General features: G+C 49.9%; 1 protein-coding gene across 6 annotated transcripts in view; it reads left to right on the top strand.

The window, feature by feature from the left end:
• EP400 (E1A binding protein p400) overlaps positions 1-25,524 on the top strand; it is a 1,542,855-nt gene that overhangs the window by 917,942 nt on the left and 599,389 nt on the right. For all 6 annotated transcript variants that reach the window (XM_069620067.1, XM_069620064.1, XM_069620063.1 and 3 more), the window contains one exon: positions 3,265-3,431. In XM_069620067.1, coding sequence (XP_069476168.1) covers positions 3,265-3,431 — 167 coding nt within the window. The remainder of the gene's footprint in view (positions 1-3,264; positions 3,432-25,524) is intronic.

The following is a 25,524-nucleotide window of genomic DNA, read 5'->3' as shown; positions in this document are numbered from 1 at the left end:
CATCCGAGCTCTTCCAGCTCTGCCCAGAAGAGAAGGAGGAAGGGTTCATTTCCCAACGGCGCAAGGCTAAAAGGAAGACGGTCCTCGTCACACTTCCATCAAGATACATCTGGCCGCCATCTCACGATACACCAGAACTACGGGACGGCGTCCTTGTGGTCTCATTGACTGGTGAAGGTTTTTATAAAAGGATTCTTCCGTCCGATCATTCCCACCGGTGAAGGCCCCTGCCCCGGCGTGGGAGCTCAACGTTGTGCTGACCAGGCTCATGGGGGCCCCATTTGAGCCAATGCATTCGGCACCGTTGAAGTTTCTGTCGTGGAAGACAGCGTTTCTCGTGGCCATCACCTCCGCACGACGAGTGGGAGAGATCCATGCCCTATCTTGCAAGCCGCCATAGTTGACGTTTCACGACACGAGGGTGGTGCTGAGGATGCACCCCTCCTTCACGCCCAAGGTGCCGTCGGACTTCCACCTCAACGAACCCTTGGTGTTGCCAATTTTCTTCCCGTCTCCTTCGTCGCCGGCTAAAAGGACTCTGCACACGCTGGACGTAGCTAGAGCGCTGAAGTTCTACGTGGACCGCACGAAGAGTTTTCGGATGACATCACAGCTGTTTGTGAACTTTGGGACTGTGAATCAAGGGAAGGCTCTCTCAAAGACTTCCATTTCCAGATGGCTCTCCGGCTGCATCACGCACTGTCACCGGTTGGCAAACCGACCGCTGCCCGGCCGTCCGAGAGCCCATTCGACGAGAGCGATCGCTGCTACCACGGCGTTCCTGTCTGGTGTGCCCCTGCTGGACATCTGCAGGGCTGCGACGTGGAAGTCGACGCACACCTTCACAAGATTCTACTGCGTTGATCGGGACTCCAGGGTCGGCCAAGCAGTGCTGCGCAACCTGTTCGCTTAAGGTGAGCCTGGTGAGGAGGCAAGAGATGCTTAATGTTGAGTTGTTGTATTGCTTAATGTTGAGCCTGTTGCCACCTCCCGTGGTTGTGCATGTGTGTACTGCTATGTATTCTCTTATTCATGAGCATGTGAATCCATGCCAGACCCCATGCTGGAGAACGAACAAGTTACTTACCTGTAACTTTTGTTCTCCAGCATGGGTCTGGCATGGATTCACATGCGAACCCTCTCGCCTACCCCTCTGCGGCTCTTCACTTGGTCATACTGCCACTTTACGTGCTACCAAATCTGAGGATGGCTGCCAGAGGCGGGGCTTAGGGAGAGGGCAGTCATTGGCTGGGGGCAGTATGACCCATAGACCAGTGATTGGTTACTACTAAGAAAGACAGATCAGAAACGAAACTGATACTGATTTATTTTCTATACCGAGGATTCCCGGCCTGACGACAGTGAATATTCATGAGCATGTGAATCCATGCCAGACCCATGCTGGAGAACAGTTATAGGTAAGTAACGTGTTCCATTTGTGATATTTTTATATTTGTTCTTATATTGCGAAATACTGCCACACTGCCCTTGTAATTCTACCTGTAATATATTGCGTCGTACTTTGAATTATTTGTAACTCTGTAAGCTTTGCGCCATCTTACTGCTGCGCCCTGTTACCCTTGGGTTTGGTGCGCATTAGAAATAAATAAACAAAACAAATAACTGAGTCATTCAGTAAAGTGTAACATTGGGTTTTGCTTTCCCTGTACTTTTGTAGACCGACATAAAAGAGTTGGTGGTTCTAACTGTCCCTCATAAGTCATACATAAGTTACTTGTATAGCTGGGAAAGGTCTAACCTGTACTCCTTGTGAGGTTAAAGTATATCGGTTTTACTTGCCTTGAGTTAGCTGTGCGCCATCCCAAAAATAAGTTACAAGAGTTACTGCTTATCTCAATCTGTGGTTTACTGATCTCAAACGCACCTGTAATTGGATATTACTTCCTTAGGTTACCCACATAGTATAACTGTGATCTATCACAAAAGTAGTTATAGGTTTTTACTGTACCTGGAGTAAGTGTCCCACTATTCACAAAGTATATTGTCCATTTGACTGATTATGTGATTTGTACTGAGTCACTGTACAACTGGTAGGGACTACTGCCCTTGCATTACTGAATGCAATTGTGAAAGTAACCATTGTTTTTTACTCCCCAAGAATGTGTGATCTATACTGAATGTCTATGAAAAGGTGTTGACTTCCCTAGAACTACTGTTAGGTGTTCCAAATAAGGTTATTTGCTTTGGTCTGTGCACCTTCAAGTATAGTGTTTTTTTTATAATTGTGATTTCATATAATGTCTGATACTACTTAATTACCCCTAGATTTATCTGGGCCTACCTGTATTTAAATAAATCATTTATCTTTACATACATAGTGATTCAGTGTTTCTTTTGACCGTATTACAATTTCACTGTGTACTGATTCTACAGTTCTCTCTCCCTCCTAAAATAACCCTGGCTGATCTGTCTACGCTACCATGAATTTAGGTGGTACAATCTTATACTAAGAGTGGAGTCTTGTACTGCCTCAGTTGAATGGTTTTACTAAGCCCGTAGGTGGACATCAGAAAGACTATCAACGCATTTAAAAAAGTACAGTATTAGTGCCTTATCACGGCACACCACAGTGAATGTGTATGTTGTGAATGATTTAGTGTGTCACTTACCTGTTGCTTTTCATTCATAAAAGTTATTTAAGGACTAAATAAATAACTCATTTGTATTCTGCCTAGCTTGCATTAAGAGAGCTGAGTGTGCTTAACTGAACCCTTTGACTCTCACTTCAGATGTCTAGGCTTTGCTGCTCAGCCACACTATCTAGATAGTTAGGCTAGACATAAGTGTCTTTCCCTGTCCCTCAGAATAGGGTGGCTTCACTGAATCCGTCCACAGGGCTGATTCCGAAAATACAGTTCAACCTGGACACATTAAATTAATCAGAAGGAAGCCAAAACACATTTTCTGACTTAATACTGTACCATTTTAAATGCAGTGTGAATTTGGTGGTCTGCTAACAATAATACTCTACCAAATGTGTTAGGCCCAGGTGTATTTCATTTAGTTGTGGCTGATTGGTTTGTTCTTTACATTATTTGACTTCTTTCAGAGTGAACCCAGCCAGAGACCAAAGTGCACACCAAGATATTTGTCGTTTAGGAACACATCGGAATCTTTCCCAGTTGTCCAAAATCCCGCTAAAATAAATGATCAGGATGGTATATCCTAGACTTGATCCGTTTGCTTTTCACAAAGGTTGTTAATGGGCTTTCCTGTGGGCTTTTATTTTCCTCTCTTGTTCAGAATGTGGATCTGTCCCTCTTCAATCTGATTGGGATAGAAAATGAAATGACACGGCATGAAGCCCATGTGCTCCCAAAACAGAAGGTGTCTCGAAAACTTATTGAGGAGATATACAATGCCCCAGACCCACCTCCCAGGCCTGCGCCAGTCAAGATCAAACCAAAAAGGTATGTGGTGTTAATTGTACTACCTGGACAATAAGCTCCTTTTGCACTGGCACTGCTGTCCCTTTTCAATCATAGCTCCATAAAATGTAACTTGTAGTGCAAAACAAATTGAAACAGTGAATTAAATTGGGGAGATATATATATATATATATATATATATATATATATATATATATATATATATATATATATATATATATATATATAATTTCTGAGGCTTGTGGAATCTGCTTAGATCACATGCTGTGCATAGGCCGACCTTTAGTGGAAGCCGCAGAGTATTAGTTTGTTTTTCGAAACTCGAAAATGGGCGTCGACACAGGGCGTGCCAGTAATACTATCCCTAGTGTGACGTCCACTGTACCCAAGATCCCTCGCGCGTCTAGGATCCTCAGATTGTTTTTTTTCCGCCATACTGGTCGGAAGCATTTTGCTGTGCCCCCTGGCCTTAGCCAAACTTTTGCTAAAATATTGATTAATTTACATCCTTTCCCCATCCCAACGTCGAACTTCGACGCTGGCTTGGAGAAGAAATCGACCGTCGGCTGCTGCACAACGGATTTGGGCCTCGGAAGACCTCTGACCTCGGCCCGGGCCTTGGAAGGCCTCTGGCCTCGGCCCTGCAAGTAGGGAGAGTGGGTGGTTGGACATACTCTACACTCTTGGTATATAGGTACACCTTAAACATTTCCTACACTTACCAGCCCGCTGCCTCAAGGTGTTTATGGAGGGTATCCCTTTTCAATTCTGCCCCAAGTGCAATCGCAAATTCCCTTGGGTCGACAGGCATGCCACGTGCAATCTCTGCTTGCCGAGCGACCACCCCGAAGCGAACTGCAGAGCGTGTAGTAGGTTTGAACCTAAGACACTTAAGGACCGTTCGATGAAGCGTTGGGCCCACCACGCCAGGCAGGCGGCCATGGCAGCGGAGGGCCCCTTCAGCGATGGCAGCGACGCCGTACTTTTGGACGGCGAGGGCATTACGGCGTCGAAAGACAGCCGAGCGCAGGTCCCCGACCTCAGAAGGTCGTCCGACAGGGCGGTTATGGGGAAGTCCCCCGGCGACACAAGCTCTTCACACACCACTCACACAAAACACACAAAGTCAACCGAGACTCGACGTCGAGTTCTCGGAAAGAGGCACAAACAGAACGGTCCGAATCGGTGTCCTCTGGGCGTTCTCGGTCGAGATCGCCGCATGACTCCAGGCAATCATCCACTCTTGCCAAGAGTGCCTCGCTCCCTAGGCTAATAGAAGTTCGATCGTCGGAGGACGAAGACTGAGCCCGCAGACGAGATCAGCGCGGCCCCACGTTTGAAGGACAGGGACTCTACCCCCGATCCTTGACGCCAGGCGTCGATAACCTCCGGAGCCACAAAGGGACAGGGAAAACACTTTTCCACTCACGGGGAGGGGGGAAAACAGCAGAAGAAACAGCCTCTGCACTCTTCCACACCTGTAAAACACTCCACTCCTCCTCCTAAGCAGACAGACAAGACCAGGTCTGCTGATATTTCTAAAACCAGCAAATCTACTCAAGATAAATCTCCTAGACTTTCTGAGAGAGTCATTCCCAGTTCCAAAAAATGGTTGAGTGATGACATAGATAGGGTCATGTCAAGGATGTCTTCTTTGGCAGACTTTTACGATAAAAATCCTGACCATTTCCTTTCATATAATCCACAAGGGGCTACACCCTCAGGCTCTAATGATCCTATCCCCCAGAGTAAGAAGCCCCGGTTTGAGACACCGATGAGGTCTACAGACCCCTACAGACCCCTTCGAGGTACAACCATACTCACTGTATCAAGGAGAGACTTCCTTTGGTGAGGACCAAGATTTTGGCACGGTAGAAGAGCAAACCGGGACAGGCTACTATGGGGATGATGAGGACCAAGAAGAGGAATACCCTTAAACCTACAGAGTAGATTCCCCGGTAGAGAAGGAAGCCCCGGTTACAGACTCCCCTGTCGATCACCAGCCCCTCCTGAACGAGGTTCTTGCACGAGCAGCAGAACATTTCCATATTGACACCCATGGTGTCCAGGAAGAAAGGGACTTCGCCGAGGAGTTAGTGGGAGAAAGGAGGCCTGTTGCCCAGACCATCCCTATCCTTAAGTCTATTCAGCGAAGAATAGACCCATCCCTGGTGAACCCGAACCTCACCACTTTTCAGAGCAGCCCAGTCTGACCCTCTCTATATAAGAGGACATCTGAAGCCAGACTCGCTAGTGGTCACTAACACTCGTAAGAGGGCTGGAACACCCTTGTCATCGTCCGAAGCTCCCCCAGACAAGGAGAGCAAAAAACTATATGGTTTCGGCAGGAAAGTAGCCTCGACGTCCGCCTATCAGGCAAGGATCGCAAACTCCACCACCCTGTTGGCCAACTACAACTGCCATCAGTGGGAAGAAGTCGCAGCACTCATAGCCTCTGCACCAGAACCCTTAAAGGGCCAGTTAGCACGAATTTCCGCAGAGGGTAGAGCCGTGTCTGGTTGCATTTTAAAAGCAACTTTTGACGTCGCGGAGAACGCAGGTAGATTGATAGCAGGAAGGTACTGTTATCAAGAGACATGAGTGGTTACGGCAGTCTGGTTTTAAGGCAGAAACCCAGGCATCATTGTTGGACAAACCGGTGGAAGCCGATCTGTTTGGTAAGGTGGTCGAGGACGCGCTGAAGAATGCCAATGACGAATACGAGACACTCAAGTCCCTTGGCCAGTTAACCAATAAACCCCCTAACCAGAGAGGGAATAGTAATTTTCGTCGCCCACGCGGCCAAAATTCCCAAAGAGAATCAAACTATTCCCAGGGGCATGGTACACAGTGGAACAGCAGCCAACAGTCTACCCAGGGTTACGGCAGGGGTAATAGGAGAGGATGTGGTACAGGCAGAGGCAGCCCCAGTAAAGGAGGCGGCACGCCTCCACCAAAGCAGTGATGCTCAGTTCAGGGTCCCTTCTCACGCAACCCCAGTAGGGGGGGACGCATTTCCAACTTCACCCAGGTTTGGGAAGGGATCACATCAGACAGATAGGTGCTGTCAACAGTATCCGCAGGGTACTGTATAGAACTACTGCAGCGTCCCCGGAACCATCCTCCACGACAAAGAGTACACTCTTTAGAACATCAGAAGATTCTCCTCGAGGAGATCGCCAATCTGCTAGCAAAGGACGCGATAGAACTCGTCCCGGGACACCAGGTAAACAAGGTTATTTATTCAACTTACTTCCTTGTGCCAAAAAAAGATATGACAATGCGCCCAGTATTGGACTTACGGCCTGACAACAAGTATGTCAAGCCCCAAAAGTTTCGAATGACTACACTACAAGAGGTAATCCTCCTTCTTAAAAAGGGGGATTACATGCAACCTTGGATATGAAAGATGCCTATTTTCATATTTCCATGTTCCCAGCGCACAGAAGGTACTTGCGCTTCAAGGTGGACAGTCGGCACTACCAGTTCAAGGTACTGCCCTTCGGGAAAGCTTCGGCACCAAGGGTATTCACCAAGGTACTGGCGGTGGCAGCTGCACACCTACGCAGGGAGGCAATCCCGGTGTACCCTTATCTGGACGACTGGCTCATAACGGGGGAAACCCCAGTAATTTGCAGGACAAACATTCAAAGGACTATCGACCTCCTCCACGAATTAGGCTTCTCAATCAACGAGAAAAAGTCAAGCCTGGTGCCAAGCACCTCCAAACAGTTCCTATGAGCAATCCTAGATACTCAAGAGGGGTTGACATTTCCTTCAGAGGAAAGAATTCGAAATATACTACTGCAAATTCCGCAATATCAGTCCGGTCACCAAATAACGGTACGCAAAGCAATGCGTTTGCTGGGCATGATGGCGTCATGTATTTACCTGGTCCCCCACGCGCGCCTGTGCATGCGTCCCATGCAGGAATGTTTGGCGAAACAGTGGTCTCAGGCAAGTGGTCAGTGGGACGATCTAGTGGTCGTTTCGCCAACACTAGTACAAAGCCTTAACTGGTGGGCAAGAGAGAATCTTGCACAGGGAAAACCCTTTTACGATCCAGAAGTACAGGCAGTAGTCACTACCGATGCATGTCTGACGGGGTGGGGAGCTCACCATCTCCACCACACAGCTCAGGGTCTCTGGTCTCCCTCAGTGGCCAAGAACCACATCAACCTGCTAGAGCTTCTGGCACTATTCAGAGCGCTTCAAGCGTTCGAGCCACACCTGTTGAACCTGTCAGTGCAGATCCTGACAGACAGCACAACAGCGATGTTTTACCTAAACAAACGGGGAGGGACTCGTTCGCCAAATCTGTCCAAGCTTGCCCAGAAAATTTGCACATGGGCACTCAGAGGGTGCCGACGGGGCCACTGATCGCCCGTCGGATCCCCCTCTGCCAGCGCCGCAAGACAACTCGCGGCCATTTTGTTGGCTATACAGTCCTTATGCTCAGAGATAAGGACGAGACTACCGTTGCCGACGGAGGAACCTCTCCCGTCGGGGGATCCTGAACCGGGACCTTCTGGTGTTCCCCCGCCCAAGAAAAGGATTCACCCTCCACCTCCTTTTCAGCCGTCGCGCCCCGTCCAGCCCTCCTCCCCGTCCACCCGAGGGGATGATACGGGGACTGACACGGCAGCGACGGGCACGGACGACGAGGTATACGACGAGGATCTACCGTCGTCACCTCCTACCAGGGCTTCTCCGCCCGACGAGATTGGATCGTTCCACTCCATGATCGCCAGGGCATCCGAGCTTTTCCAACTCTGCCCTGAGGAGAAGAAAAAGGAAGGATTCCTTTATCAACGGCGCGAGGCCAAGAGGAAGACGGTCCTCGCGTTGCCTCTACTGGACGACATTTGAGATGAGGGCCTCGCCCTCCTCAAGAACCCTTCCACGACGCCAGCTAGAAGAGACCGGTACGAGAAGAAGTACCGGGTCCCGGACGCGGCCCCCCCTGTGCCTCCGGGCGCAGCCTACCCCGGACTCCGTCGTCTCCGCGGCGGCCAGGAAGAAAGCGGGGGGGGGTGCGGCCTCCACATCGACTTCCCCACCGGACGGTGAGGGAAAGAAATTGGACGCTATGGGACGCAGGGTCATCTCGTCGGCAGCGACGACGATTAAAGCGGCCAACGCCTTGGCTATCGTGGCCCGCTACGACAGGGAGCTATGGTACAAACTGGCTCCCCTGCTGGACTTCCTACCGAACGACAAGAGGGCGGATGCCCTGGAGATCCTACAGGAAGGTGAGGTGGCGTCGGACCACGCCATCACTATTGCGACAGACATGGCCGACACTGGGTTTCGCCAGTTGGGCAACGGCGTGTGCCTTAGGCGGCGTGGATGGCTCAAGGCTACGGACTTCCGTCAAGACGTACAGACCAGAGTCCTGGACATGCCGTTCGATGGGAACAACCTGTTTGGGAAAACAGTGGACGATTCCCTTCAGGCCATTAAAGCGGACACTGAGACGGCCCGGGCCCTTGGGGTTCTGCAGCAACGACGGACGCCCTTTCGGAGCAGCGGAGGCAAGGGCGCCTCCAAAGGTTCCGGCGGCGGTTTCTCCACCTACCTTCAAGCGGCCCGCTCGTCGTCTCAGGAGGCCTACAGAGGACGAGGCAAGTCTGGCGGACCCCGCCGTCGTCGCCAAGGAGGTCAAGGCGGCAAAGCCTCGTCGAAACAGGATTGAACCGGCCGTGGGGTCGGGCCCCCACCGAAGCACCCCGGTGGGAGGCTGGCTGGCGAGCTTCGTCAGCGTGTGGGAGTCCATCTCCACCGACCGTTGGGTGCTGGACGCCTTAGCCCGGGGCCACGTGCTCGAGTTTCAAAGAAGGTGCCCGCGCGTCCCCCCCGTGGCCAGGAAAGAGCTTCACGTCCCTCAGCTTCTCCTGGAGGGTAAGGGCGATGCTCAGGAAGGGCGCCATCGAATTCGTCCCAAAGAGGCTTCGGGGCTCCAGAGTTTACTCGAGATACTTCCTCGTGAAGAAGACGGGAGGATGGCACCCCATCCTAGACCTGCGACGTCTGAACAAGTTCATCAAGGCGCAGAAGTTCCGGATGGTCACCCTCCAGCACGTCCTGGGTCAGCTGGAGGAGGGAGACTTCCTGTCGTCTTTGGATTTGGAGGATGCCTACTTCCATATTCCCATCGTAAAGGGGCACCGAAAATTCCTCAGGTTTGTGGTCCAAGGGCGTCACTACCAGTTCAAAGCCCTCCCCTTCGAACTACGGTCGGCACCCAGGGTATTCACCAAGTGCCTTGCACCGGTGGCGGCGCAGCTGCGCCGCGAGGGGATCCACGTCTACCCCTACCTGGACGACTGGCTCATCCGAGCCAAGACGAGGGAGCTCGCCGTGGAGCACACGGCAAGGACCGTCCACCTTCTCACGGACCTGGGATTCTCCGTGAACTACGCCAAGTCCCACCTGGTACCCGCGCAAAACGCACTGTTTCTGGGAGCGAAGCTCGACAGTGTCCCTTCTGGCCTCCCCGTCGGAGGAAAGGACCAGGTCCATCCTGGGCAAGGTACAGCGGATGTTGGTTTCCGACGCGGCCAAAGTGAGGTCCATCAAGTCCCTCCTCGGAATGATGTCTTCTTGCATCTACCTCATTCCCATGTGCAGGCTCCGGATGCGCCCGTTGCAGGAGTTCCTGGACGTGCGCTGGATCCAAACGACGGGCGGCTTCGAGGAGAGGATCACACTCGACGAGAGTTTCCGCCAAGCGGTCCGGTGGTGGGGCACCCGCGCGCATCTGACGGCGGGCATGGACTTCCAGACCACCAGGAGACAGTGACCACGGATGCCTCCCTGGAAGGGTGGGGAGCGCACACCGAAAATCTGCACGCGAGAGGCCTTTGGCTCCCGACGGAGAAGTCCCTCCATATCAACGTCCTGGAGCTCCGTGCAGTGTTCTGGGCCCTCAGGTCCTTCCTTCTGTCCCTCAAGGGCAAGGTGGTGAGGATCTTCACCGACAACACCACCACCATGTTTTACATCAGGAAACAGGGCGGAACCAGGTCCCCAGCACTGTCCAAGGAGGCGCAGGACCTGTGGCATTGGGCCGTCGCCCAAAGGATGTTTCTGGTGCCATTTCATCTGGCAGGGATAAAAAACACCATCGCCGACTCACTCAGCAGGGAGCTGCGCTCGTGCCACGAGTGGGAACTACGGCAGGATCTAGTGGATCGCCTCTTCCGACGGTGGGGCACACCCCAGATCGACCTGTTCGCGACGGCGACTAACTCCAAGTGCCGGAGGTTCGCCAGCAGGTTTCCCCAGGCGAGGAGCATGGGCAATGCTTTCTCGTTCCCCTGGGAGGGCCTGTTCCTCTACGCGTTCCCTCCTTTGCCACTGCTAATCCAGCTCGTCAACCGGCTCAAGAGGTCACGGTGCAGGATGATCCTCGTCGCACCTGCGTGGCCGAGGCAGATATGGTTCCCGGACCTTCTGGACTTGTCAGCGTCCCCGCCAATCAAGCTGCCGGTGGACACGGATCTACTCTCCAGGGAAGGAGGCGCCATCCTCCACCAAGACCCGAAATCGCTGAACTTGCAGGCCTGGCTCCTGCAGCGCTAGAGTTTGGGGGATACGACATACCGGCCGACTGCAGAGAGGTTCTTGCAAAGGCCAGGGCGTCCTCGACTCTTAAATGCTACGGACACAAATGGAAGAGGTTCTCTGTCTGGTGCCACGCACAGAAGATTAACCCTCTACGGATTACGGCTCCCCAGGTACTGCCGTACCTGCTGACGCTGGCCAAAGCTGGTCTGGCACACGCGTCCATCAAGATTCATCTTGCTGCGATCTCCCGATACACCAGAACCACGGGGCGGACGTCCTTGTGGTCTCATCGTCTGGTGAAAGAGTTCATGAAGGGACTGTTCAGATCGTTCCCGCCGGTGAAGGCTCCGGCCCCGGCGTGGGAGCTCAACGTGGTGCTGACCAAGCTCATGGGACCTCCGTTCGAGCCTCTGCACTCGGCCCCGTTGAAGTTTCTGTCGTGGAAAACACCGTTTCTTGTGGCCATCACCTCCGCACGACGGGTGGGAGAGATCCAGGCCCTTTCCTGCAAGGCCCCGTACTTGACTTTTCACGACACAAGGGTAGTGCTCAGGACGCACCCCTCCTTCATGCCCAAGGTACCGTCGGACTTCCATCTCAACGAACCCTTGGTGTTGCCTGTGTTCTTCCCGTCGCCTTCGTCGCCGGCTGAGAGGACTTTGCACTCGCTGGATGTGGCTAGAGCGCTGAAGTTCTACGTGGACCGCACGAAGTGTTTTCGGAAGACGTCACAACTCTTTGTGAACTTTGGACCTGTCAATCAGGGGAAGGCTCTCTCGAAGGCTTCCATTTCCAGATGGCTCTCCGGCTGTATCATGTACTATCATCGGTTGGCAAACCGACCGCTGCCTGGCCGTCCGAGAGCCCATTCCACCAGAGCGATCGCAGCTACCACGGCGTTCCTTTCTGGTGTGCCCCTGCTGGACATATGTAGGGCTGCTACGTGGAGGTCGACGCACACCTTCACGAAATTCTACTGCGTCGATCGGGATTCCAGGGAGGAGTCCAGGGTCGGCCAAGCAGTGCTGCGCAACCTGTTCGCCTGAGGTGAGCCTGGTGAGGAGGTAAGATGCTTAATGTTGAGTTTGATGTAATGCTTAATGTTGAGGCTTTGCCACCTCCCGTGGTTGTGCATGTGTGTACTGCTATGTATTCTTTATTCATGAGCATGTGAATCCATGCCAGACCCCATGCTGGAGAAGGAACAAGTTACTTACCTGTAACTGTTGTTCTCCAGCATGGGTCTGGCATGGATTCACATGCGAACCCTCCCGCCTACCCCTCTGCGGCTCTTCACTTGGTCATACTGCCACTTCACTTGCTTCCAAATCTGAAGATGGCTGCCAGAGGCGGTGCTTAGGTAGAGGGCAGTCATTGGCTGTGGTCAGTATGACGCAGAGAGCAGTGATTGGTTATTACTACGAAAGACAGATCAGAAACGAAACTGATACTGTTTTTTTTTCTTTACCGAGGATTCCCAGCCTGACGACGGGGAATATTCATGAGCATGTGAATCCATGCCAGACCCATGCTGGAGAACAACAGTTACAGGTAAGTAACTTGTTCCTTTTGAGATATCCTGACAGATGTCTTAGGACCACGTTTTGAAGTAAACTTAGTTCGCCATGCTTTGATACTAAACAGTCTCTTCTTTGAGTTGAAGGCTGCTCATCGTTGGACATCGAGCATGTTACCTCTGGAGCTTTACCCACGTCAGTGGTTTTTGAGCGAGTTGAAAAGGTTGTCCTTTGTTGTGGTTCATGAGTGTCACTTGCGAGACAGGGTGTGACAGTAGGGAGTCTCGTAGTTGACGGAGGATGCCCCGACACTCCTAGGTTTCATTCTTTTGATACCTTCTTTCTTTTTTCCGAAAGAATAAAGATTTGTTTAGAATGACTTTCACTAGATGGTGTTAGTGTAGTGGAGTCTGCCTGTTAAGTTCGAGCGGGAGACCCCATAATCTCTATCTCTGAAGTCTGAGTGCAGTCGTGTTTCCATTGAGTAGGTGGATCGGTCCATCAGGACTTGAAGTGTGTACTGATTTCTTTGTCTTTTCAAGGAGTAATCGTCTGACTCAGTTTCTTCTTGAGCATCCAGCAATGAATAAGAAACACAAGGGGGGTTTTGATCTCCTGATGCACGTTCCTGGGTTCTGGGGAGGTCCTTTGAGCTGTTTAATTATTGGGTGTTTGTAGTCTCGGGCCTGGTTGGAAGGTTTTTAGACTGAGTTGCCCTCTGGTCTCTCTGCTGTGCTCCTATGTTTCGTTTGAGAGAAAATAACAAATTGGGAGTTTATTGAGTTTTCTGTACTTAAAGTCGCAGTCTGTATTTCACTTTGTGATCCAATGCTACACAGGGTTTTTGTTTCGTTTTGGTTAAGTCAGCTGACTTCTTCCTAACAAATAAATCTGATTTTTTTCCCCTCTGGCTAGTTGCGCTCTGTATCCTGCTAGATCAATTTGTTGTAGGATGTTTTTTGTCTGCTTAGCTTGGCATTGTGTTAAAGGTTGACTGACATTATTGAGAAGTATGGTGTTACTGCTGAGAGGCTGGGGATCGATTGGTTGCTTTCGCAGGTCGTTTGCCGTGATATACCCCTTCATGAAAGTTAGAGAAAAGTTAGAGTGCAGAGAACGACTGTTGCAGGGGGGAGGAGTCTGCTCTGGACTGGCAGAGATGGTCCCGGCAGTTTGAGCGGGGAGGGCGGGCGGTCTTTGTACTGTCCTCTCAACTCCCTTTTCATATTTACCAGTTTCGTGGATGGGGACATATGGTTTCTACCCCTGCTCGGATTTGAAGGATCACTGTCCTGGACTTGGTCAGGGTCTAAATGATCTTTTGAAAGTCTATAAAGCGGGCTTTTGCCGGCTAAACAGAGGGTTGGAGTTCATTGGTGGCTCTCGTTTTATCCTCTTCTACGTTAACTTCTTGACAGAGGCAGGTGGTTAAGAGGGGTAGGCTGGTGGGTAATTGATTATCCATGAGTCTGTCCAGTTGATTTGTGTGTGGTTATTTGTAGTGAGTTGCGTTGTTACCAGAAGCAGCTGGCGCCTTTCCTTGCCCAAGTTCTTCTGGTCTTCGCTTTCCGGACCCCTCACTAGACGTTTGATTAAAGTCATCAATGCCCGCCAGCATTTCTACGTCCGATAGTTCTTCTGTGGACAAAACGTTCAAGATAGTTAATGGTTTGGCCTGAAAAAAAGGTGTCATGCTAGAACTTGTTCTAGGCCCCTTCCAAATAAGATTCCAGTGAATCTTTAGGGGGTTTGCCGCTTTTGACATTTCCCTAGAGGAGCAATTAGTGTGTTTGGAAAGCTGGTTAACACTGGTTTAATAGGTCTCTGCGACAGTTGAGTTTTGTCAAAAGCATTGCTTGAGGAGGCTGTGTTTGTATCCGAGGATACTATTATTTTTTTCCCCTCTTAAGGTTGATTAGCCAGTGTCTGTCTGGTTGTCTCTGATGAGCTCCGAGAGGAGACTAAGGACAGAGACATTTCCTCCAGGTCGTTCCGTTGATGGAGCCTGTCCCGCACTATCCAACTCATGATCTATGTCAGAGCGGGCCAAGTTTTCTTTATTAATCACTGGGTGTTTCCTGGGCATGTCGTGCATCGGTGCACTGATCTGTACTATTTTCGCTAGGTTTTGCTGGGTTGGTGGGGGCGTTGTCACAATATTCTGGTGGCCCTGGTCTTTCAAAGAATCATAGTACAGCGAGTCAGATGACCACTTGCTCGTCACAGGAGCTGGCCCTGTCCCTTCCGTTGGGCCTTCCTGGATAAGCAGGCTTTGCGTTATTCGGATTGGGGGGACCAATGTGAAGTCCTTGTTTGGGCTTCGAGAGACCGAATGTGTTCATCCCTCCTTAAGTCCACCAGGCGTTAACCAATCTTGGCCATGCTCTGTGTTCGCATTAGTTCTGAACACAAACGGGGAAATCCTTGATGAGGACGACTCTGGTACGTTAAGAGACTGACTACAGGGCTCGGGCTCTGGCCCTGCTAAGGCTACAGGGCGCCAGCCTCGCCATTCAGAAGCAAAGGAGTGGATTCGCCCAAAGGTTGTGTCAATCTCGTGTCGTCTAAGTGAGGGTTGGGAGGCTTGGTGTGCGAAGAGGGTCACTGCGTCTTAGGGGAACAGAGCAGCAAAATATTTAAAGTTGGAGTTTTATTGGGGTGCTTACCCAGTTGTGCCAGTTTAGAAGTTAATGACTTTTGAGATGTGCAGCTCGATGAAATCAGACTCCTTGTGTTGAAGTCTCACCCTCTGCGCATTTTTGCACTTCTAAGAGTTTGCCCGTCCTCCATAGCAGCTGCTACGGCAGACTTCAGAAAGTCTAGTTGCTCCTTTACTGCTCCCATTTCTGTCACCAGACACTCAAACACACTCAGTCACGCTCTGTTCCAGGCGATGATTATGTAGGCGGGCGTAGGCCGGAGTGGTGAGTAGCTGCAAAGTTGTAGTAGGACCCATCTGCACCTTTAGCTTTTTAACTATAGCAATCCGGAAGTCCACTGGCAGGAAGCTTCAGTTTGTCACTTAAATGGCTGCAATTGCAATGCGTATTGAACGTGTCTCTACTTATAATAGCGCTTTGCCAATGCAGTCCACTTCCGTCCCCCTACCGACCACTACAGACCACTTTTGCAACCACTTGTTGCTCCGCGCATTCAGAGGAATACCTCCTCCTCCTTAAAATGTTCAGCATCAAATAACTGTACTATTTCTCAATAAATATATAGTGGTAATCCTGATCATGCTTTACACTCGGTGAAGAATCCAGGGACAATCATCTAAGCCACCCTTTACTATTTTCAACAAGGATAAGGTGGTCCTGAGGGTTCAGCCTTCATTTTTACCTAAACCTAAAATCATTTCAGATTTTCATGTAGGACACAAAATTGTATTGGCCACTTTCTATCCTCCACCTCATCCTAGTAAAGAGGAGGAGAGATTACATAGATTGGATCCACGCAGAGCGCTGAGCTTTACATATCTAGGCTATCAACTTTGTATTAACAATCAGCTTTTTTATAGGCTACAGATCACAACCTGGGTCAGGCTGTGACTAAACAGACCTTATCCAGATGGATCATTCTGCCAATTTCAGAATGCCAGAGACTGGTGGCCAAGGAACCTCCAGAAGGCTTAAGGAACCATTCCACCAGGGGCATGGATACCTCTACGACTCTGCAAAGGGGTGTCACAATCAATAATATTTGTGAGGCGCTACATGGTCTACTATACACATGTTCACAAAGCATTACTCCCTTGAGACGTCCCTCGGTCAGGATGGAAGCTTTGGAAAGGCTGTCCTCCATTCGGTTCATGGAAACCACTCATTGCTAAATTCTTACTCCCCTTGAGCCCCTCACCAAAACAAACACTGCTTTGGGAGTCTATCAAAGATGAGGAATATGTAGGAGGACACAATCCCTTTTGAAGAACAAGTTACTTACCCCTGGTAACGTTCTCTTTGACTAGATGTTCCTCCCACATATTCCTCGTCGCCCTCCCAGCCTACCCCACAGAAGAATTTTCCATGATATTACAGCTTTTGCTCCTTCAAAGCTTAGTACGGTCAAACCCGTGGTTATTTGTGTAGTTGCTACTGTAAGAAACGGAACTGAAGCCAACTGGCGCTGTGCGTGCTATATATACCTTCGATAACATCCTTGAGATGGAGGCCCTCGAGGGACATAGTCTGCCTAAATTCTCTGCTGAAGCTGGATATTGAATATCAAAGATGAGGAATAAGTGGGAGGACCATCCAGGTTAAAGAAGGTTACATGGGGTAAGTAACATGTTCATCTCCCCCATTATAAAGTTTATGAAGAACTTTGATTTGTATTCCATTCCATACTTAACTGTAAATTCCTTTGAAAGATTTCTGGAACAGTCTTCACACCCACAGGAACATTGCCTAACTTTGTCCCATCTTCTAAACGGTATTGAATTGTTTCATCGCCAGCTCACTTAAACCCAGCAAATGCGCTGAGGCTAAACCATTGCTGCCCTTTCACATCTTCCTTCCCTCACAGTTCCACGGTGACGACTCTTTGGATTTTCCTTACCTGATATTACTTTCTGTCGCATCGACTTCTCGTATTCTCCTTACCTTGCATTTCCATGGTGTCTGCTCTGTGGTTTCCTTTAATTTATTTGGTACTGTGGACATCCTGGAAATACACGGAATATCTCCTCAGTGTCTGGAAATCTCACAAGTTAACTCTAAACCTGTAACTTGAATGGCGCGCAGTGTAACAGTTTTGGTGGATTCTGCAAATGTAAGGTTAGTGTAATCGTCGAATGGGTGCAAAAGGTTTAATGAAATGTGGGGGATTGGATTGATTGGGCAGTGTGGGTTAATACTCGGTGGGGGTGGGCTGCTGATGTAGAGTTCGGGAGGAAGTTGGTGGTGGATAGTAGTGGGCTTTATATGGGGCAAAATGTATCGCACATGATACATTTTCAACTTATGAACGTATTTATTGAGGGACGTTTGCATGTTTTTTTCTTATAAAAAAAAAGAAAACTCATTGTTCGGCTGTAAATAAACACTGGCTAAAATGCATGCACATGGTTTGCTCGCCCAAAGTCCCTTCCTTTTTACATTGCAATTTCAAACATGAAAGCATATGTTCACCTTTCTCTGTGATTCTTTTGTTGAAAGGTTAACCTATGCGGTCAGGTTTGAAATTACAATTTCTTCGGTGCAATAATGTTCGAATTAAACACAGCAAAGAAAATATTTTAGATGAATAATCATTCAATTTAGTAATCTAGAACCCTTCTAAACTGTACTTTGTGAACTTTGGGCACCAGGCCCCCTTCCACTTAGGGTTGGACTCATAAACTTTGGGCTTTTCCTGTGGACTGGTTATACAATTGCCGAATATTCCTCCGGGACCGGACACTTTTTTAAAAAAGCATAAAAAATTGAACATATTTGGCCTTCTTTTTACGGAGAGTACTGCGCGTGGCCGTAACCCCGACCTCCTGAGCTCTGCCCCGCGCATCGCCCTTCAGTCCTTTTCTCTGCACAGCCGGGGGTGGATGCACTTTCATCACAGGGAAAGATTTTGTTCATGTTGTCCTTGGCTCCAGCTCCGGTTCTGCGGTCGCTTAGTCCTCCATCTATGCCGGAGCTTCTAGGATGTGTGTCCTGTTCTTCATGCGAATGTCGCTTCACTAGGGCGGATCCCCATTCTCTTTGCTTGGAGTGTCTCGGCCCGGACCACCGCTGGGATTCATGCTTCTACTGCGATTCCCTCTCGTCCGGGCACTGCAACGCAGTCTTCTTTGGTGAGAGGACATCTTTCAGCGTGTTCCTCCACCTCCTCTTCAGCTTTTCATTGACGAAAAGAGACGCCCGGTAAGTTCCTGGGGAACTCCTTCCTGGGTCTTCTAGGTCCGGGAAGGGCTTGAGCAGCTCTACCACCAGGGTTTCCCCTGAGGTGCCTCACAGGCCTAATGGGCGTACGTGTTTTCTCTGAGGGTTCCCACGATGGACCTGCCAAGACCGGACCACGTTCCGAGGTTCACCTCTCGGGTGCTAAACTTCAGCCCAGTTCTTCTGTGCCTTTGGACACTGGGGTTTGCTCAGAGGTCAGTTTCTGGAGCTTTCCACACAGACACCGGGGTACGCCCTGAGTCCTTTTCTGGAGCTTTCTGTACCAAGCCACGGCTTGAGGCCCCTCACGAGGGAGCTATACATACAGCGACGAAACCAGAGGTTCCTCCTTTTGAGACTAAGGTCTGTACCAACAAAACCGAGAGACCTGCTCTGAAGGTCTTGTCTGTGAGGGCGATTCCTCAGCATTCCCGTGCGCAGGGACACAGTGATACGGCTTCTGTCGAGGGGGCAAACAGGGTGGTCATAAACCGTAATTCCTCTGTTACCGGCCCTGCCGAGGTTGTTGCTCTGGAGGGTCATTTTGGGGCCACCTCCAAGATGTCCAGTAAACATCCGAGATCCCCCAGTACCGGCTCTGCTGAGGATCATTGTGTCAAGGCTAAGGTATTATTAAGTCCCCTGACCAGCTGAGGAGACAGTTGCCTCATGTACACATGTGACGCAGTTCAGTTCTCTTCAGGCATTGACAAAATGGCGGCCCAACCCTCATGGTTCATGGCAGCCATTTTGGATTTTTCGCTTACACCTACGTTCTCGACGGCGGGTGCTGGGGATCTTAATTTTGGGGCTGAGCAGCTGTTTTCACCTCGGGTGGAAGGTAAAAATCTTTTCTGCCCTTATGACTGGTGTGCCTGGATGCCGCTGCCTCATACTGTCTTGCTTCAACCTGCTTCTGCTCCACTGGTCTATGCGGACTGATTAGTGGTGGGCCTTCCTGGCAACCATTCTCATTGTGTTCGTGGGGGTATATGCCCCATATGAGAGGCCTCTGCCTACCCCAGCGCCTAAACCTTCATCAGAGGATATATTTTTTGGGAAATTTCAGCGGCTCATGAATTCGGACCCTATGAAGGAGTATTTTAAGGGTTTTTTCAAGGAAATCTAGCCTTAGCCTCCGGCCCCACTGGTGGCTCCAGCGGCTCCTGCGGTGGTGCCTCCTCTTCCTATTGGTCCGCTTCCAGCGCTTCTTACCCCACCCCCCACTGTCTCCCATTGAGAAGACACCTGTAGAAAGGGATAGCACTTTAAAACCCGTGACGGCCCAGCCGCCTGCTCCTGAGTCGCTGGATGACCCTCAAGCAGATCAGGATAACGATGAGCAGCCCTGCTCTGTCGGAGCATTCCATGATATTCCTGTACCCTAGGATTCCCGCTCCGCAGGAAGGGGTGCTTTCGGGAGCATTGTCCTTGTCGCCACAAGAGCGTACCGGCCAGTTCCTCCAGAAGGACATTTTGGCTTAGGCTTGTAAGGTCTGGGATAAGCCCCACACCGGGCTGCATTGAATTGACACCGGTTACAGTCTTCACATCTCTGAGGAGATAGCCCTAGCGTCTTGTCGGCTCCCTACCTCGATGGTGGTAGCTGCAGCCATGCTTCAATCCAAGCCTGCCTCTGTGACCTCTATGGCTGCGGCGCAGATTCTATCCAAGGAAGATTAGATTCTGGACTCCTTGGGCAAGAAAGTATTTGCCAATTCAGCCCTCCAACTTCGTCAAGCGAACACCAAGCTCATCCTAGCTGCAGCTAATATGAAGATGTGGAAGGAGTTGGCCGATTTCCAGGTGTGTTTCCCGTGGATAGGCTAGAAAACTTCAAAACTGGTCTGTCGGACGCCAGGGTGTTGGCACAGGATCTGCTGGAAGCTGCGGCACACCACGTAGATAACTCAGCTCAATGCCTTATGGTTGGAATTGACACAAGTGTTTATACACATAGTTTCGTACATTATACACAAGTGTTTCGCGCCTTGAAACACTTGTGTATAGGCGCGTTACAAATGCCATATCATATCATACCTCCCGCCAGGCATGGCTCCATGCGACAAAGTTTTCAAAGGAGGTGCAAGATAAAGTTCTAGACCTTCCCTTGGATGGCAAGGAATTGTTTAATACTTCTACGGAAGAGGAACTTACAAAGACCAAGGCGAGCACCCAAACCACCAAATCTGTGTCTGTCCTTGCAAAGGTCCCGACTAAAGCCACTTATACACAGAGGTCGGGGTCTGTCTCGATCCTTCTCTGGCTTCAGAGGGTTTCAGGACCGCCGGATGCGCAGAACTGAACCTCCAGTTTGTGGCACCCGTCTAACAACGTAGTTGGTTTTTCTCTCAAACATCAGCTTTCTCTGCAGGAGCAGGTAGTCTTCCCTGCCAACAAATCTGCAAAATATTTTTTGTCGGTAGCATGAGACTCCGGTGTGAGGACGACTCTCATCTCATCTGGAGGCGTAGCAGACCATCACCGAGGACTGGTGGGTTTTGTCCATCGCTCGGGCGGGCTTTTGCTTGCCCCTCCCCCGTACCTCACACTTTAACCCTCTGTTCCAACAGATCAGGACACCCTCCCTCAGAGCAGAGGTTCAGAAGCTTCTAGACCTCAGGGCGGTGGAACCTGTTCCCCTTGAGGAGCAAGGGAAGGGCTTCTACTCTAGTCTATTCACGGTGCCCAAACCCAACCAGGCTGGCCTGCGCACCATCCTCTACCTTTCCCAGTTCAACCTTTCTCATCCCCAAGAGAAATACAAGATGATAACAACGTGCCAAATAAAGTCCTCTCTTCGGAAGTGCGGCTGGCTCAGTATAGTGGACCTTCAGGACGCGTATATGCACACCCTGATATGGAGGGCGCATCGAAAATATCTGCGGTTCTCCCTGGGAGGGGCCCATTTCCAGTTCCATGTGCTCCCTTTTGGTCTCAGCTCGGTGCCACATGTCTTCACGAAGATGTCGGTCATCGCAGCTTTCCTTCGGCTACAGGGTGTTCATGTATATCCGTATTTGGACTGGCTCTTGCTCAGCCCTTGTCCACTGATGGTTTTGAGCAATCTCCAGTCTCTCCTCCAGCTCCTGTTCCATCTTGGGGTGTCAGTGACCTGGCAGCAATCTTCCGCGACGGTCTCCCAAGATCTGATTTTCCTTGGTTTCGGTTGGAACACGATGGACTCCAGGGCGTATGTGACGGCGAACAGGATTGCAGATCTATTCGCCACGTGTCAGCCCTTCATCCAGTCAGAGCACATGATGGCTTGCTGGTTCCAGAGACTTCTGGGCCTCATTACCTCATGCGTACTTGCTCTTCCTCTTGCGCGTCTCAAAATGAGGCGTTCGGAGCTCTTGGTGTCAGAGTTCGGACTCTGATTCCAAGATGATCCCAGTTCCATCCTGCATGATGGCGGACCTTCTTTGGTGGTTTTAGACCAACAATCTTACAGTGGGGGCCTCCTTTCAGGAGTCCTGCCCACAAGTGATGATTACCACGTACTCCTCCCTTCTGGGGTGGGGTGCGACAATGGATCATCTCCAGGTTTTCGATCTATAGACGCTGCAGGACAGGCAGTTTCATATAAATTATTTGGACCTCCTGGCTGGATTTCTGGCGCTGAAAGCTTTCCAATAGTCCATCAAAAAACCGGGTGGTCTGCATCCGCACAGACAACTCAGTGTTGAAGTTTCATATCAACAAGCAGGGTGGCACCAAATCACCACCTTTTGTAGACCACCTTTTGTGGACCTTACCATTAAGATTTGGGAATGGGCCATCCAGCACGGCATTTGGCTACTGGCGGTACACATTCCGGGTAAATTAAATGTGACTGTAGTCTCACTCAGCCGACAAACAGCGGCCAGCTACGAGTGGGAACTGAACACTGAGGTCCTCTCCACCGTCTTTCGCCAATGGACCAGAAGTGGTCCTCTTTGCAACTTCTACAAACAGGAAAAATCCTCTTTATGCATCCATAAACGGTCTGCGGGCCACCTCTCTAGGGGATGCTCTCTAGATTCTGTGGCACAACATGAAGGCCTATGCCTTCCCACCTCTTTCTCTGATTCATCAGTCACTTTGCGAGCTCAGGATTACATCGAATTGCGCTCTCCTGTCCATAGCTCCTTGGTAGCCAGCCAGATTCTGGTTGTCTATTTGTCCTCCAATCAGACTACTGTTGATTCCTAACATGCTTCAACAGTGCGAGCAGCAGATGTGGCACACCTCCCCACAATCATATAGCTTGGCGGCCTGGTGCCTGAATTCAAAACCTTAGCGCGGGCTAACTTGTCCGAGGACAATATGCGCATTATCCAAGCAGCCAGGAAACACTCTGAGGTCTTGGTATAGGAGCAAGGGGCTTTGGTTTTGCCACTAGTGTTTAGCTTAGCAGCTGGACACCAGACAGGTTACGATTGACACTGTTCTCTCGTTCATATCTCATCTGGCAGCTTCGGATATTCATGTCTTGTCCTGTAGGACTTACTTGTTGGCTATTGCTGCGTACCTGTCCACTGACAACTGTTCCTTTTTCTTTGACAAACCCATTCATTAAAAGGCATTTCACAGGTCTATTGTGTCTCTTTCCACCTGTACGCAATCCTTATCCAAAATGGAATTTGAATGTGGTCCTCAACGCCTTATGCCACAAACCATTTGAACCCATGGCTACGGCGGATTTGAAGTACCTTTCTTGGAAGGTTTCATTTTTGATTGCAGTAACTTCGGCAAGGCAAGTAAGCAAGCTTCAAGCTTTTGTCTGTGGAACATCCATTCCTCAACTTCCAGAAGGACAAGGTTGTGCTCCACACTCCTCCTCCTTTCCTTCCTAAAGTAGTGACAGATTTTTATTTGAATCCATCTATATCATTACCTGGCTTTTCCGAACCCGGCCTCAGATGCCAAGAGAGTACTGCACAATTTAGATGTCAGGCAATCTCTAAGCTCTATCTGGACAGAACTGAACCCGGGTGGGGTGGGGGGTGCTCCTCCCCAACTCTTTGTTGCGCTCTGAGACCTGATGGGGAAACCCGCTTCAAAAGCAACTATCTCCCGATGGATTGCCTCATGTATCTCTGAGGCATATACCATTCGGGCCTTTAACCCCCGAAGGGCATTCATGCCCATTTTGTACGTGGCAAAACAGCTGCTGTTAAAAAATAAGGTCCCTGGGAAACAATTGCCAAAGCGGCTACGTGGGCCTCCCCATCAGCTTTTTGTAAGCATTACTGCTTGGACCTGGGCTCCAGGGCCGATGCTCTATTCAGCCAGGCTGTTCTTAAAAACCTTTTGCAGTAAGGAGTTTCCATCCACCCATATTGCCTGTAAGGAGTGCTTGGGAATCTCCCACAAGTATGGAGGAAAGGGGACAGGACGTAGCAGTATAACAAAGTTACTCACCTTAGTGACTACCTTACTCCTAGTCCATAGTCCCCTTTCCTGCATACGCCCGCCCGCCGTCCCCTCTAATAAGTATCATCTATTATTGCTTAAATGATCGCAGACCTGGCTATGGAATAGGACTGAAGGGCGATTCGTGGGGCGGGGCTCAGGAGGGCGGGGTTTACGGCCACATGCAGTACCTTGCGTAAAAGGAGGAGGACAAAAATGTTCAAATTTTGATGTTTTTTTTTTTTTAAAAGTGCTCTGGTCCCGTCCCAAGGGACGGAATGCCCCCACAAGTATGGAGGAAAGGGGACTATGGACTAGGAGCAAGGTAATCACTACGGTGAGTAACTTTGTTATTACTTATGTTCCCTTGCAGGTGTATTGGTGAAATGTATGCATTGTATTAACCAACTTTTACTGTATATATGTTTTATATTTAGTGTTGTGTGATATTACCTGCTTGATAAATTTTTAGTTTTTTTTTTTTGGGCCTATAATAAATTTGTATTTTTGTTCTTTCCTATCTAAGTAGTTATTGTGTATTTCACTGTGTGGTTTCATTGTGGACCCTCGACCCCATTTGCCTCTCCTGAGACTTGGCCTTGACCACTCGCCAAGCTTACCTTGATTTGGGTTTGACTAAACTGAGTCCCCTGTTTACTAGAACTAAGGGGGCCTCTTAAAATCTGTCCTGCAAGCCAGATTTTAGAAATTCATCTAAACCAATCATCTACATCAACGCCTGAACAGAGGCCCTTGGTCTCCACGTTCCCAAAGGGAGTTGCTGTGGGCAGGGATGTCCTGTCTGCATTATCCTACCTCCCCAGGCCAACTCATTATCGGCTGCTGTTTTCACTGGCTCTTTATGCGCTGCTTGCAGTTCCCTGTCCATCCATGGCGCCTTCTACATGACTGCTACAGCAGGGTGCTGAATTGGAAATGGAGATTACGGATGTGGTGTCTTTAGAAAACAAGGTTGGAGATGATGTGCCCACTGTTAAGTGCCCCTCACAAGATCTAACAAAACAATGCCTTCCTGTACCTAAAGGTTCTCCAAGGCCTCTGTCCCAAACAACATACTTCTGGATGGAGAGATGTGTCAATGGATGTAATCTCCACACTACAGAAACTAGTTTCAGAGCACCAGCATCAATTTCCGGCTGCACTATTGCCTCCTCCCGTGCAAACCTGTGAGTTGCATACAAGGGAAGGTGTTGGGTAGAATTTCCATCTTGAGTGGCATTCTTCCCACTTTTACGAGTCCCCTGGCATTTGTACTGGGCTATTGGAGTTTTGACCTTTTTTGTTATAATAAAGTCAAAACTTTTATTCTTCTTTAAACTTTTATTTAACTTTCAATAAACTATTTTTTTTTTACATTTAACTATTTTTTTCTACCACTTGATGGCGGTGTTGGATTAAATAGTACATTCAGTTCATTCTTTACTCCATCCCGTCCCCTTTCCTCCATACTGTATGGGCGTCCCTTCCAAGGGACGGGAGATGGAACCTTTTTCACCAGAAAAAAAACCTTCTTCCCCCTTAAGAGGCACGCGGCCCAGGGAGTATGCGCTGCCCTGACTCTGCCCTCCCGTGCCAAACCGCAGTCCCCTTTTCTGCGTCGCCAGGAACGGGCCAAATTCTCCAGCGCTCCTGGGTTTGGCTTCGGCCATGTAATTCCACGCGCAGATACTTCTGTCTTTGTCTTTTCCATCATTCAGGTACTCTATCCTCAGGCGTCACGCTCCTCCCCGGTAC

This window comes from Ambystoma mexicanum, chromosome 10, assembly GCF_040938575.1.
Source record: "Ambystoma mexicanum isolate Mex_15411 chromosome 10, UKY_AmexF1_1, whole genome shotgun sequence".
In the NCBI taxonomy this organism is placed as follows: Eukaryota; Metazoa; Chordata; class Amphibia; order Caudata; family Ambystomatidae; genus Ambystoma; species Ambystoma mexicanum.
Note: the sequence above shows the minus strand (reverse complement) of the source record. Positions and strands in the feature narration are given on the sequence as shown.